Raw genomic sequence first — 15,816 nt, 5'->3', positions numbered from 1 at the left:
TTTAAAAACTATTGAATGTTTATCTTAAATTTTGAGATACTTTTTTGTTATAATGTTAATGTTGTAAATTTGTTACCTTTTTTACAACTCATGTAAGATTTTTGTAATGAGATGCTCTAGCTGTTTAAAAAAGATACAAGTTTTTGAAATTTTTATTTTTGTTTTCAATACAAAGCTTGTTTATTTATTTTTGCTCATATTAATTAAACAAATTAATATTAAAATGAATTGAACCATTTTGAAATCATGGTACTAAAGAAGGTTTTTTGGTATTATAAATTAATTCTTTAAAATGTGTAAAAATCACAAAACTGAAAGAGAGAAATTGTAGTCTATAACCATTTAATCACTTAAATAGCTCTCTGAAAGGCCATAAATAGAAATGCTTGTAGAGTAATAAACCAATTATGTTAAAGAAGAATTAAAATGACTGAACTGAAGCTAACGAATGTCTCTATTGAGTGCTCTGCTCATAAGGTATACAAAGGAAAAATTTGGCGACTGTGTGTGTATGCTTATTGCTTGATACCTACAAAACAGAGCGCTACTTCGGCTTGTGCCTGAAGCTCTTCAAGAACCTTCACAACTTTCTCACGGCTAAACTCAATTTCACCCTCGTCTTTAAGCATTTTCCGCACTCTTCATGGCCACCCACCAAGACACAGTGAGATATTTAATCAGATCGCAAACTCAATGTATCTATAGTGATACTGTATCTGTTTCTTGAACCAAGTGAGATACAAACCTGTGTACAATGGATGTGTCTCCATGTCCGGTACAAACTATAAACATTGCATTTGTGGGTAATGCTGCGTGAAGGGCACTGACTCTTTCATCCATCTTCTTTAAGATTTCCTTCGTTTCAGGTGAAACCTTGCTTTTGCGGCGTTTCTTGATATCTTCTCTATCGTCGCTACATGTCAGCAACGAGATCTTCTCTGCTAGTCTGGAATTTAGTTTCTCTGGATCATCCGATCTGTTCTGGAAATGTGTATTTAGTTCTGAGAACTGTGTCCAGACGAATTGTGATCCCCTCTTCTTTACCTAGAAGACACACATGCATTAACTCTTAGGATGATGAGCATGGATGGATTCAGAAGGTTTTTTACCTCCTTCATGGCCTTTGAAAGTGCTTCGTCATCAGAAGAAACTGGAACTGAACTTGATGACTCAGAAGCATATCTCTTTACAATGTTGACACTGTCTACAATACAAGTGGTTTTCCCGCTCTCGTTTAAAATGTCAAGGAGCTTCTTCCTCATCATCTCCGGTGGTGAACCAAAGTCAGGTCCTAGAGGAAGCCACACAAAAAAAGAAAATCACTTCAAAGGATACAAAACAAAAGAGCAAGATTGAATCTCTTACCATACTTTATCTTCATTAATGCCAAATCCATGGCTGCCTTTGCATCCTCGACGCTGTCATGTCCGGACTCAGACATCTGTATCTCTCTAGCAAGAAACTTTTTCGATAGAACTCGAAGTTTAGGTTTATAAGATCCAGACCGTGGATGCTTGTATAGCACTGCAGTGTCAATCACCAGATTGTGAGAGATCTTCAGAGAATACAAGTCATTTTCCAACGAATGTCCCACTAATACTGTCTCTTTGAAAACCAGCTTCAAGAACTCTTCCTGAACATAGCAAAAGGCTACTTATTTATACTAAACCGATTACAACTCTTCAACCCAAACCGTATGTTAAAAGGATTTAGTGAAACCTGAATGTCTTTAATAGTTGTTGTAACTCCCTCCATCATCTCAGGTGTTATTCCGCTATACCTGTAAACCGATACCAATAGTGTTCTTTAGGCATGCCTTTGAAGACGTACTAGGAACTGAACAAAGTATATCAGCATGGCTTACATTGTAAGGTAATCCGTGATATGATTTGTTGGCTTGACTAATTTATCTAATAGAACCTGCACTATCATTGGCAACTTAGTAACAATAAAGAAGAAATTTAACAAACTTAAAGAAGTAAGGAAGATGATACCTGTCCTTGGATATCCACAAGCGTCACTCTTGTCAACTCCAAACCATCTTTTGTGGTACACTATGGTGAAATAAAACGAAAACAAATCATATATTGGTTTTACAAGATGATTAAAAATGTTTATATGTTTTGACAAAATCAATTATTCTCACAAAGCATAGCCATAATCAAAGGCTAGGGAAGAAGGTTAATTACCATCTCGCAATCAAGAGCCAAAATTTCATGGGGAGATGATTCTGATGATCCAGGAAGTGTAGAAATAAACTCTGTATGACGAAAAGAAAAACAATAATCAAACAAATGTGACCCAAAGGCAAAAAGGTTAACAGCTTAAACATGATTAAGCTGTAGTTCTTAAATAGCTGGAGATCGTACCTGTCTTAAAATTGTATCCATTTTGTTCCATTTCCTTTTGACTTAGAGTATAGTATGAAACAGGGAATGGTATATCTTTTGTGAGCTCTGTGAATGATTTGCCCACCAGATTGCATGCTTCTACAGGCTCAACATGTTATCTTGTTAAGGCCTTATATTAGGATAAGGATTTTTAAAACTGAAACTATATTTTCTACTACCTGGCTTAGATACTAGGAGAGGTAGTTCCACTGAATGAGTAAGAGTTTTCTTCTTCTTTTTACCCTTGCAAGTAAGTAGCGTATCGATCGTCTTCATCTCATCAACTACACAGCTAACACAATGAGAAGAAAACCAAAAGAATGTTTTACCAACAACTAACCAAAACAACTGTAATCAATAAGCTACAAGAAATGAGAAACACCAACCTCAAAGCTAAAAGCGGAATAGGATTGCCACAGCATGATTTCAAATTAGCAAGTGCCTTAGACTGTGATAAGTACAAAGCTGCATCCAATCCAGGAAGGTAGAGCATGACAACCTTTGGAATCAGAGGCTTGTTCTGCCAAAAAAAGAAGAAGCATATTCCTTTAATATCATCTAATCATCTAATTACACATGTAAGAAAAAGCCATCAATACATAGCTGTCAAGTTTCAATTTTGTTGTTGGTTGTTAGTTCATTACCTTGATGAAAACCCAATTGGGCATATAGCCTTCTGAAAGAACCCATGTCACAAGTCCCTGAACATCCTGTTTAAACCCACATCAAGATTATTACATTATTATAAACTCAAACTAGAATAGTTGTGTGACTGACATGTGAAACATACTTGTAAGTTCAATGTTGTTTCGGGACGCTTGAAAACGAGTTCTGGTTTGGCCTGCCCAAGAAGAAGAAGAAGAAGAAGAAGAAGAAGAATCTAAATCAAATCAGAGAGACAACATAAACAATCAATCGAATCATGGAAAAAGGTGTTTACTTCGGGTCCATATATATCGAAGAAACTGTTCCCGGTACTGCTCTTGTCGCTACCGTCGGCACTATCTTCCACGGCGTCGCGCTTTCGCTTCGAGGACGTCATTATTCAGACGGAGAAAAGCTTAGCGAAAAATGAGCCAAGGGAGATCGCACGCAAACCACTTCCGCAGTCGCGTAGCACCGTGGTCGCCCTTTTTATTCGCCGCCGCGCAAATTGAAGGATCCGTTTTTAACCTTATTCGTCCAAAAAATTAAACTTTTTTTTAAAAAAATGTGTGTTTTTAATTATATCGTTCTTTTCTAAATTCATCTTTTAGTACATTAATTTATCATCGTATAAATTCAAATTCCGCATAATATATGTTATTTTTCAACAAACACAATCAAATAGTAAAAACTCTCTCTTTCTTAATATTGCAAATATATAAAAAATCCAAGTAAAATTAAAATAATATTATAAAATAGTAAAATAGAGTAAAATATATAAATTAATAAAAATATAAAAATGACCAATATTGTTATAGTGTTGATATTTAATTTATAAGTTTAAAAGGTACCATTTACAAAAAAAAAAGAGTTAAATATATAGATGTCGATGTATACCTAAATAGTAAATGTTTGTATGCTCATCCAAATTTGGAAGCATCCTCGTCATCAAATAAAGTGGCAACAGATCAGCATTAAGGAAGTAGTTGTTTGAAGTGTAGATTGTCATTACAAACACTCCGATGATGACGCAAATTTGAATCCTTGGAGGCTCTTAAGCGCACTAATACAAATTTTAGTGAGTATTATATAGATTCGAGTTGCTGTAAAGGAAAGAGTTGTCTTTGCAGGCGCTTAAGCACATTAACTCAAATATGGTAAATATTTGTATATATTGATATCCTCCAGACAAGACAACTAGTTATAGTATGTCCTTTATGGCTTTGTTCCTACCTTTCTAGATGAAGTACACGGTAGTACGACGGCATCTCCAACACCACTCTATTTTCCTCTCTAAAATAGAGTTTAGAGTAAAAATGCTTCATTGATACTTTATTTTCTACTCTATAATAGTGTAAACCTATTTTTTACTCTATATATAGAGTAATTTTTTTTATTTTTTGTTCATCACTCTATTTTTCATTCTAAAATAGAGTATTATTGGAGCAACATCTAACTGCTCATCTAACTCTATTCTGTTTTAGAGAAAAAAATAGAGTAAACTATATATTGGAGATGGTCTGAGCTAAGACAGCTGAATAGAGTTCTGGATCAGAGTTTCTAATTTCAACGCAAAGTGGTGATCCCATTCTTCAGTAGGCAGAGCAGATGCAATCACAAGTTAATCAGCATATATACTAACATGGCTTTATATATAACAAATCTTAGATTGCTCTAATATTTTCCACACAGAGATGCCTGGCCCTAGTTTTCACCAGTACAAACTCTTCCCCCAAGATTTAGTGATCTAAGACAGTTACAAACTTGCATTCAAATGGCTGAGAAGAACGATTCTAACATCATCTACGACGACCTAAATGCGCTCTATATTGTCAACACTCCTATAATGATAAATCCTTTTTCATGCATAACCACACAAACGGACTATTCATAGGTCTGCGTGGTGGTGCGTTGAGCACGTATACGATCATGCATGCAAGAGGATATATATCAAATATTTTATATAGTATATGTGTGTGTGGTCTGCGGAAGAACCAAAAATCAATGAGTTAAAAGGAAGATGTCACATGCAAGTCTTTAAACCTCACAGTATCTCTCAGGAGTCAAGATCCCCTATCTCCATATATACAGTATATATATAACTTAATAATATGCACCTGTGCATTGTTGATGAAACAGAGCATGAATTTTACACATATCGGTAGAAATTCTGGGTTCTTAAAAAGGTGTGTATTAAATGAAAAGATCGATTGGTCGAAGATAGGGTCGTGACTCGTGAAATTATGAGTCATGACTGTAAATCTCTTTTTTTTCTTACGACTTGTATTGTGGTGAGTTTTGAATATTGGAAAAATGATGAAATCAAAATTTCAAATCCAGGTTTCGAAATTTGTGTGAAATGGATCAATACATCGCTGTGTCACTAACTTTCAAACCCATATTGATTTGCATCAAACAAACAAAAGTGATCTTATGTGGGCAAAAAGACAAATAAAATACAGAAGATAGGGAGGGATGGGAAAGTGGGTTATATTTTCCTCCAGAATATCTGTTCTTAACATGTAAAGAATTTGAATCCTTTGTCAAAAACCCATATATATTATTTTTTTAAAAAAAATTGACAATGACACTAAAGAAATATCAAAATTATAATATAACTATAAAAATATAATAGTAGGAAGCAGAGCTAATATCAATAAGTTGGTTTATATATGGAAGACGTGAAAGTAGAGAAAAAATGTTTATAAAAAAGTGTTTTAAAATTCAGCGTATCATAGGGTATCCCAACGAGTGGGGTATCATGTGATGATTCCACCACACCGATATAAATACACTTACTGAAAAGAGAAGAAAAGAAACGATAAACAAAAACTAAACTCATGTGAATCATCTCTCTGAAAAGATGAAAAAATTGTATTAGGGTTGTGTACATTTCTCTTTAATTTACCGATCAAAAGGGCTTTTCTAGGGCGCCATTATTTATATAGTGTCTCTTAGGGTTTATTTTATTTTATTTTTATCAAGCCTCCCCCAACTATCTCTCGCTCCTCGTGCAACACACGTTCCAATGTCTTTTCACCTATGTGCCTAGAAGAAGCCTCTCGGATCCGCTTTACAAGGCGAACTCTATATCAAACGAGCTGCCTGAGCCATACACGCGCCTAGGGTTTTTCTCTTTAGGACACAGCCAACCCTTACACTGTTTGGTTCGGTTTGGTTGTAATAAGAACCGCTCATTATCGTCACGTGTTGATTTTTCATTGGTCTCGTATGCTTCCACCTGTCCCATCAGACAGAACACAGTTTCTAAATAAATGTTTGTTATAGAAAAATATATATATGAAAATGACAATCTTATTTTTGTCGAAATAATTGTTGTCAGTTTATAAATTTAACGAAAATGAATTTGTTTATTTATTTCGCCTGCATACATGGCCGTTAAAATGCTACAAGATGGGCTTTTTCTTAATTTTTTTTAAAATGAATCATTTTTTTTTCTGAAAATTATGCTGTTTATTTAATGAAATACCAAACCCTGGTCTCAGGGATAAAAAAAAAAAAAAAGCCAAAAGCATTTCTCTTCTCTCTCTCTTATCCCTCTCGCGAAGAGACACAACAACACTTCTCTCTCCTCTTGCGTGAAAGCTTAGGGTTTCTCCAAGATTCGCACTCAAATTATACCCATCTCCAGAAGAATCGATCCTCATCCCTTCGGTAATCTTCTTCTCCACAAGCTTCTCTATCGAATGATACAGTTTCCTCCCGTCGCCGTGGAGAATCGAGCTGGATTTCATAACGACGGTCTGATTCCTTCGTCTCTGATTACCCAGGTGAGTGTTTCCGACATAAAGTCGATAACTTTGGTCGTTTTATGGTGTTTACGGTTTAGTAACGACCGATCTTGTCGGAAAGGAGTGGGGGTTTTGTCTGATTTTGAATCTTTGAGAGCATTTCGCTAAAGCTTTAGTGTTCATTGTTCGTCTCGCGAGTCGCTCAAAAATCAGAACCCAAATATTAATGATGGGTTGTCTTTTGTTTAGCGAATGCGATTAGTTCTGTTATTATTTGCTAATTTTGGTTTCTAATTTCGATTAGTAACCCTAATTTGACTTTTTTAAAAATATTATAAATTTAATTAATTATTCTCGGAGGGGTTTTTTGTGGAAGAAGATGATATTGAACTCGGTCCGTAGATAATTTACTCGTGACACTCAAGAAAGGTCGCATCTTTGTGTGTCTCTCAAAAACCCTAATTTTAGGTCGGAGTTACATCTATTTGTTTATCTAGAATGAATAATTGTTCGTGGATGTGACCCACGATATTAAAATTGGTTAGGAATCAACATTGAATCCGGCTATGGTGAAGATTCTTGTTCTTGATTTTATGTGGACCTAAGGGCTCTTAATCTCCTTTGTGCACTAGAGTATCTTATTCTTATGTGTTGTATTCATTACACTATATCATAACAAGATGGTAACATTATTCTTATTTGTTCTAGAACAATGTGTTAATGAAAGAGTGAAGCACCCATCATGGAACCACCCGTCAAGATCAATTCAATATCAGTAGATCTAGCCAAGGCACCTGATGAGATAGACTCCGGGAAATGCGAACATTTCTCCATACGGTAAGCAAATGATTAACGTCAGCTGTTTGATCTTTGATTCAGTGCACTGAGTTTAATTTTATTCCTAAATACAGTGGATTTGTTGCTGAGATCGGTGGAAGAGATCACAGAAAGTGTTGGCCGTTCTCAGAAGATAGTGTTGAGTTAGGGAACCACGAAAGCTACTCTCTTCCTTCTTTATCCGTTGTGAAGTCTAGGTGGTGGCGTTGTGGGAGCTGCGTCAAAGATATCAATGTCAAGAAGATCAATGACAGTGGTATAACCAAAAGCACATCACTTGCTAATGTATTGTTTCATGTTTTTTCTTATGTAAATAATAAATATTGAGGCTTTGTTTTTTTTTTTTCTTTTTTTGGCAGATTGTGGGTTGCAATCACACTCGAGGTCTGTTAAGGAGAAGAGCTTTAAAGCTGGCTCTTCTGCAGTTCCAAGTAGAAGAAGATTGAACTGGCTTAGTGTCTCTGACAAGAAGACAAAGAAGAATCAACTAACTGCAGCTACGTTGCTCAAGAAAGTTGGCCGCAGAGGTAAAGATGCTTGTACCAATAATAGCAAAGGTAGCAAACTCGCTACTCCAAAGCAGGTTAAGAAGAGATCTAAAGAGAGCAGAGAGGCGGTTAATGGTGGAGAAGCTTTCAGATCATCTGATATTGCTGGTGTGGTTGATGATACGCCTGATAAGGCAACCAAGAAGAATGTTATGTCTAGTCATCATGTTTTGGAGGAACGTGATAACAATGTGTCACCACAGAGTAGGAAGCTTAGGAAAACTAGGAAGGTTCGTCTACTCAGTGAGTTGCTGAGTACTAAAAGCAAAGAAACTCCGTCAAAAAGCGAATCATCCAGAGGTAGGAAAAGAAAGTCTTGTGGAGATCATGAAGATTGCACATCTGCGGAGATGACCAATTACGCCAGCAGGATATTAAGCACAATGGGAAACAAAACTTCTGAAAACGCTTCCAAGAGTTGTGACTCTGGTGAAGAGTCAAGACCAAGTGGTGAGAGCCAATCTACAGACAGCGGATTTAACAAAGAGGGAAAGCAGAGAGACAGCAGGTTACAGGTTGTTGAAGCAGACACTGCACAAGTGAATCCTTATGACTATGCCAGTCCTGTTCGCTCTTCGTTTTCAGGCAAGGAGATGGTTCCTTGTCCTCTGCATACTCAAAGAACAGAGAGAGAGGACAAAAAGAGAAAGAGGAAAGCTCCTATAACAGATTACACTAAGAGTACTATTATTACGTTTAGTAACAACAACATGGATGATGGGAATCTAGTTCAACCGAGAAAGCCAGATACTCTATGTCCGAGAACTACAATGCCACAATCTACTCGAGATTTCTTGAATTCGAAATGGCTTGACAACTCTTTTGACAGAGACAAATATACCCCTCAGTTTGATGATGTTAGGCCTTTCTTTCCATTGCCTTTGCATGACCCAATGCACTACAAAGAAGGTGATGGTGCGATGCTGAAAGGTATAGAGACTAACCATTTCCGAAACTTTGGTTCTTCCTTTAACTCCACCAATGCGGATGCGTGCTTGAGAACTGGAGTTAATGTTAACTTCAGCAGCAACATAGATACCTTTAGTTCATCTTCGCTGTTGACTGATAAGCTAAGACACACCTCTTCTACCGAAGTTCCATATGGTTCTTGTTCTCTACAAAAGGTATCTTGTTCTTGTTTACATTGATTTTAGATCAATCTCTGTATATTATTGTTATTTTAAAGAGGTTTTTGCTTTTAATTTATAGGATATCTCCACGGGACATGGCAAGGGCAAGGCATCTGAGCATATAGATGACATTCCCATGGAAATAGTCGAGCTAATGGCAAAGAATCAATACGAGAGGTGTCTTCCTGACATAGAAGAGGACAAACAGCCAACGACTAGCGTATCCAAGAATGCTCTGTTGATTGATCTCAATGAAACATATGATAACAGCATGGACAACAACAACAACACAACAAGGCAACCAAAACCTCTTGTTAAAAATGCTTGGAACAGCGACGCCGCCGCCACCAAGGAAGGACAGTTTATGGCTGGAAGGCAGTGGATAAGCAGTGTGCCTTTCGGGGTTGGGAATACTCCTCTGAGCCGAGATAACCAATCCAGCTCCATCCAGTTTTCAAGGCCTAGTAGCCAGTGGATAAGTAGTGTGCCAGCAACTATGGCTACTAACCAACAGAACCCGTTTAGGGTGCTGCGTGCGTGTAACACTTGCCAGAGTGTTCAACAGCAGCAGAGTAGAGAGGCTTCTCCTCGTCCTGTTTGGGTATCTTCCACACCAGCTCATCATAAACCAGTTTCTCTAAACATGCAGAAGTTTATGGATGAGTCAACAAAGGTGGAGAATCCAAATACAAGGAACCTAAAGTTTACTGATAATAACGGGAAGCAAAAGCTTGGGTTTGAAGGGGTTAGTAGCAGACCCTTGGACACTTATTCTAATGAAAGTAGCATACCAGCGATGCACCTGCTGAGCCTCATGGATCCGCGGCTGAGGTCTAACGTTCCCGTTGATCAGAGCCGGAACACTACCTTTGCGAAGCCACCGGTTCACCTGTCTCAACCAGGGGACTCCGCAAAGCAGTGGCCGTTTGATCTTTACAGCAAAAGAGTTGTAACTCCTGAGACTTCTCGTGGAAATTTAGCCACCATTCCACCGGTTGGGACGTCTTCAATATCGTTTCAAAGTGAAAAGACTTCTGACTTAAGATTCCAAGCTTCATGGAATCATCATCAGGAGAAAAAAGACAACGAGTTTTGCCCAACTTACAAGAACGGTTCTCAGCAGAAGCAGGTGTTTACAAGCAGCAGCAGCGATCCAGTGAGGTTCCAGCTTCTTGGAGCATCAGATTCAATGAAGCTGCCTCTCAAATATCACATGAAAGATAAGGCCAAGAAACACAAGTCGAAAAATCACAACTCCAACGTCTCTGCTTGTCCTCCAACGAGCACCACTTGTGGAATTTTTATGTGCAGCGTCAGTAGAAACCCAGCTGAATTCACCATTCCTGATGCGCCTGGGAACGTTTATATGATTAAGGGTGAAGATCTTAAGGTCAGCAAACAGCCGAGCTTCAGGAAGAAACAAAACTTGTGTAAGCAGGATGCATTGATGCAAAACAAGACCTCTTTTGCTCCTCCTGGTGCAGAGAATGCCTGAAGTATCTGATTTGGGAGTTCGTTTTTTGGTCAGGTAATTTGACTAGTACCAGTTTACAACTCTTGAAGATCACTACCATTTAGTACTATGGTGTCCTAGCTTTCTCATGTCCATTTCTAACAAATTGTTTTTGATATTTGGGTCCAAATTCAGTGTGAAGCAGGTAAAGGAACAGGAGAGAGGGGCATTGTAGATACAGAGAGACACGCACCATTCCTCTTTGCTTTCTTATCATAGAAGATTAGTATCTCCTCTTGTTTCTTTCCAGACAACTTAAAAGACTTTTTTTTGTATGTTTGATGTCTCATCAAGTTCGAGAATTGTAATATGGTATGTCTCATCAGGTTTCAGAAGTAATAAAATACTTTCTTTATATCTATATTTTCTTAAATGAAAAATATAAATTTGTTTATAAAGTGATTTCATTAAAACCAATTTACACAAATAATTTTGATATTAGAAAAAGAAATAACATTTCTTTTAAAACATAATTTTAAACAATACAAAAAAAATTCAAACTAATAAAAATTCAGAAAATATGATTTTATTTACAGAGGCTTAAAAGCATTAAAGGTTTAATAGTTGAAGGTTTAAAAACATAAAGTTTTAGTTGTGGGTTTTCGTTCCGATTTATAAATAGTTGGGGTTTAAATCTCTAAAATATCCATTAATTATAAGAACCTCGTGTCGTTTTCGTGATTACATGAAACACTGCGTTTCGATTTAACGGGTCTCCGTTAAGAAAAAATGATTTTGTAAACGGAAGGTTAACGTCATTAACGGTTTAATAGTTGGAGGTTTAAAAACATAAAATTTTAGTTGGAGGTTTTTCATCTGATTTGAAAATAGTTAGAGGTTTAAATCACTAATAACCCTTGTTTTAATTGATTTTCTGATTCTTTGTTGAATAATATTATTTGCAGATTATGTGATTCATGGTTTTACTCCCGTCGGACGTGCTAATCATTACATGTCATCTTTGAAAGCAGATTCCATTGTGAAAGTATATTGTTTTGAGGTTTCTATGTGCTCAAGCATGTACAAGATAACTGATCATTCATTCCTCATTTGTTTCATCTCACTAACCATTTTTGATGAAGTCACCACGGGTGCTCCTGAGAACAATCTCCAGCCAAGATTAGACTGTTCGAAATCTCCAAGTGATTGCGAACACAAACCTAGAACTCTCAGGTATATTATCATATTGCATATGAGTTTATATTACGTTTGGATATCATAACTGATATTTAGACTCGCAGATGTGGTGGAAAAAATCGTTCTGTCCAGGGTTCTGACCTCACCAAAGAAACAACTCGAGTCGTTATCCGTCTCCTCGTTGATTCATAAGAAACAATCAACACATAATTTTCTTTATATTACTGTCTATATTGTGCTAACATCAATAATCAAAAATATTTCATACCCAAGATTTGTGGTCGTCTATTTATCTCTCTTACTTATCAATGTATTTTTACACAAATCTTTATTTTACAGCTTAAAAGAAACCACAATAACCCAAACAATCAAAACACCAAAAACTAGAATCCCAAAAAAGACGAATCATTAATGATCACCTCTCTTTTTGTTTAATCTTACGAATAAACTTCAAAACACATATACCAAACCAATCAACTCAACTAAAACTCAACGACACATACATTGAGCCAGCTAAACAAATACAAACTATATGGCCAACTATTTAACAACAAACTTACTTTCGCAGATGCTTACGAAAAAGACAAAGACGACAACAAAAATCAGTGAAATTACCTAAACAAAAAAGCAGAATAAGTTTTGATTTTTGTTTACATATTATCCATCAAATAAAAGAGAAACAAACACAGCCACACCAGCAGATACAAGAGACAATCCCAACAGATACAAAGACGGCAACAACATCTCCACCTGCTCACTCCTCTTGTCTTATGAAAATAGATTACATGCTCAATGTCAACAGACCAATGTTATTGTTTTCTTATGAGAAATACATATATTCGTTTTAAGGTCCAAATACTAAATATCACTCATTTTATAGTTATTTATACAAGTCTTCATGTATTTTTCTAAAATGTCCGGTAAAAGCAACAAATTTAAAAATAAAAAAAACATATAACCAACATAATAAGAATAAAAAAATTATTACTTAATACACACAACTTACACAACTAAACTGGAGAAAAAATATCCATAAACAAAAGGTACTCTCAACAACTTTAATATAATTTATGTAATCTCAACAGTACAGATAACAAATTAAAAAGATAAACAAACAATAAATCTCAGTGACACATCAAGCACCACCACGAACTATATCAATCACATTACTAACACAGTTTAGTCCTTCATGAGTAGAGAACAGTGCATACACAGTTCATCATCACAACTCTAACCCTATAACAATAAAAAACTTGAAAAACAATGATCAACCCAAAACACAAAATTCACATCTACAATAACCCTAACAAATATTGAGATGAAACAAGAACTATGTCCACAACCCCGCGCTTGCGCGGGGGCAATGCCTCTAGTAATTAAAATACCAAAGCAAATCTGAATTCTCATTTTTAATATTATTTAAAATAAATTTTAGTTTTCATTCAATAAATCAAAGGCATAAAGTTATTTTTAATTTATAAAATATTTTAATTATTGTAAAAATATTGATATGCTTTCATGAGCTTCCAAAAATGTATTACCTATTTATGTATGTAACTTCCTATTGAACATCACTTTATTTTATAATATATTTTTAAAAACATCAACATATAATTTGATAAATATTATAAAAATACATGCACATTTAAAGGATAAATAAAATTTATTTGATTTGACTAAGTTGTAATAAAAAATAATTATATTTCATTTGAATTTGAAATAATATATGTAACTCAATATACTCACAACATGAGTGATTTGACTAATCTAACTTATATATAAAATCATTGATTTAAATACAATAAGAATATATAATTTTATAAGAATAGTAATTTATTTTATAAATATAAATCATAGGACAACTCAAAACATATTAAAATGAAAATAAAATATTAACCAACTGTTACAATTTAGTTATTTTCTAAAATTTATATATATGCATGAGACTTCAGAATATTATCGTTATATTAATTTATGTAATTTGGAATCAGACACTTTAGTTTTTTTTTTATTCTAAGCACAATATATCTGAAGTTATACATAATCTTCATAAAATATATTTACATATTTAAGACAACAGCCTCCTAAATGCAAATAAGAAATTAATGAAAATTTTAATATATTTACAATAAAAATATTATAGTTGAATTCAGAGATGTAACCCAAATTACCCAAATGATAACTAAATTGACTATAAAACAATAAAACTGATTAAATATAACATATATAAAATCATATGTAATATTAAAGTAATATAATATTATAAATATAAATGATGCATATAAATTATAAATTAATTTAAAATTAAAGTAAATAGCAATCAATTAATTTTACTTCGAAAATATTTATGCACGGAAAAATCGCTTAGTAAGTTAATATATATTATCATGCTATAATTTTATGAAAATATTTAAGTTCGAGGCCTGTCATTTTGCGTAGGCCCAATTGACTTATTTTATTTATGTCATCTAGTTGAAGTGACAATTATTATCTTGTTGTCAAATAATTAAAATATTTAATATATCAATCTGTTAAAGGTAAAAAAAATCAACTGTACCGTACGTTTCTCTTTTATGTTTCTTTTCAAGACCATCTCCAATTGTAATTTATATTTTTACTCTAAAAATATAATCTAAAAACAGATGAAAGTTTTGCTCTAATGGTCGCTTGTATTTTTTGCTCTAAAAAATATTCCAAATATAATATTTTCTTATTTATTTATTAATTTATTACAAAATTCTTAACTTTCATAATATTAAAATTTATCCTTCCATTTTTATTTAATATACTATAACAATTACACTATTTATACAACTAAATTATTATTTAAAAATTAAATTTTATTACAATACATAATTATAAACAAACAATGTACTAAACATATTATTTAAGTGTGTAAATGTATACTATATAATTTTATTTTGGTGAATAATAAAATAATATAAAACTGAGGAATCATTTTGCAAGGAAAAAAATCATTCTAAAAATAGAGTAAATGAACAATATTACTCTATATTTGGCATATTACTGTTTATTTCTCTATATTTGATGCAAGATATTATTGAGGTGATTTTTATTCTATATCTGAAGTTAGGAAAAATAGAATATCACTAGAGATGTTCAATGTCTGTACTGTGATACTGTCGCCAGTGGTTCACTATTTGTGCCACCATAAACGAGTGACTTGAATATTTTTTTTTGTTTTGTTTGGTTTGGTTTTGTTCATGTGTGTACAAGTATAAATAATGGTGTCGACGTACGTACACATGACGAAACATCAGAACACCAGCGTTCGCATTTACTTTTTACTTTTGTGCTTAGACCATGATTAACCCGGCGTTCTTAGACTAGGGTTCTTAACAAAAGTTAAAAAACGGTTTCTTAACTTTTAACTGAAAAAGCTAAGAACCGGTTCTTAAAATCCTTATTTAAGAACCGGTTCTTAGTTTTTTTAATTAAAAATTAAAAAATAGTTTCTTAACTTCTGCTAAGAACCTAATTTTAAGAACTCCAGGTTAATCATGTTCTTACCGTTGTTGAGCTTAATTGAGCTTAATGGCCCACTTATTGTATGTATATTACTTTATTTAGTTAATTTTGTCAAAAGACAAATTTTTTGGCTTTTTGACTTTTGAACCCTGTATAGATCATGTTAAAAGGCTTATAAGAAAACCGTTAGTGCTGTATTAATTGTTAAATCATCTAAAATAATATAATGTATTATATATAACATGCATAAAAATTGAAGAGAGATATAATGAATGAAGAGAAGTCATCAAAGATATTTTATTCTCAATATATCACAGATTTTATTTTTATTTCGTTGCACCTCTCTTTTTTCTTCTACCGCTTGTTGTCACGATG

General features: G+C 34.1%; 2 protein-coding genes across 2 annotated transcripts; one reads left to right on the top strand and one right to left on the bottom strand.

The window, feature by feature from the left end:
- Positions 1 to 459: 459 nt before the first annotated feature.
- On the bottom strand, positions 460 to 3,568 carry LOC106303611 (small RNA degrading nuclease 5-like). The gene is made up of 14 exons (XM_013739898.1): positions 3,331 to 3,568; positions 3,181 to 3,231; positions 3,035 to 3,100; positions 2,777 to 2,910; positions 2,570 to 2,682; positions 2,370 to 2,489; positions 2,190 to 2,260; positions 1,995 to 2,054; positions 1,865 to 1,920; positions 1,720 to 1,780; positions 1,366 to 1,633; positions 1,110 to 1,291; positions 746 to 1,044; positions 460 to 639 (listed from the first exon to the last, which is right to left on the bottom strand). The coding sequence occupies exons 1-14, from the start codon at positions 3,430 to 3,432 to the stop codon at positions 516 to 518; spliced, it is 1,707 nt and encodes a 568-aa protein (XP_013595352.1). The 5' UTR covers positions 3,433 to 3,568; the 3' UTR covers positions 460 to 515.
- Positions 3,569 to 6,566: 2,998 nt separating this feature from the next.
- On the top strand, positions 6,567 to 11,176 carry LOC106306979 (protein EMBRYONIC FLOWER 1-like). The gene is made up of 6 exons (XM_013743793.1): positions 6,567 to 6,826; positions 7,496 to 7,624; positions 7,699 to 7,880; positions 7,984 to 9,296; positions 9,382 to 10,830; positions 10,951 to 11,176. The coding sequence occupies exons 2-5, from the start codon at positions 7,530 to 7,532 to the stop codon at positions 10,795 to 10,797; spliced, it is 3,006 nt and encodes a 1,001-aa protein (XP_013599247.1). The 5' UTR covers positions 6,567 to 6,826; positions 7,496 to 7,529; the 3' UTR covers positions 10,798 to 10,830; positions 10,951 to 11,176.
- Positions 11,177 to 15,816: the final 4,640 nt, after the last annotated feature.

The sequence above is a fragment of the Brassica oleracea genome, chromosome C7, assembly GCF_000695525.1.
Source record: "Brassica oleracea var. oleracea cultivar TO1000 chromosome C7, BOL, whole genome shotgun sequence".
In the NCBI taxonomy this organism is placed as follows: Eukaryota; Viridiplantae; Streptophyta; class Magnoliopsida; order Brassicales; family Brassicaceae; genus Brassica; species Brassica oleracea.
Note: the sequence above shows the minus strand (reverse complement) of the source record. Positions and strands in the feature narration are given on the sequence as shown.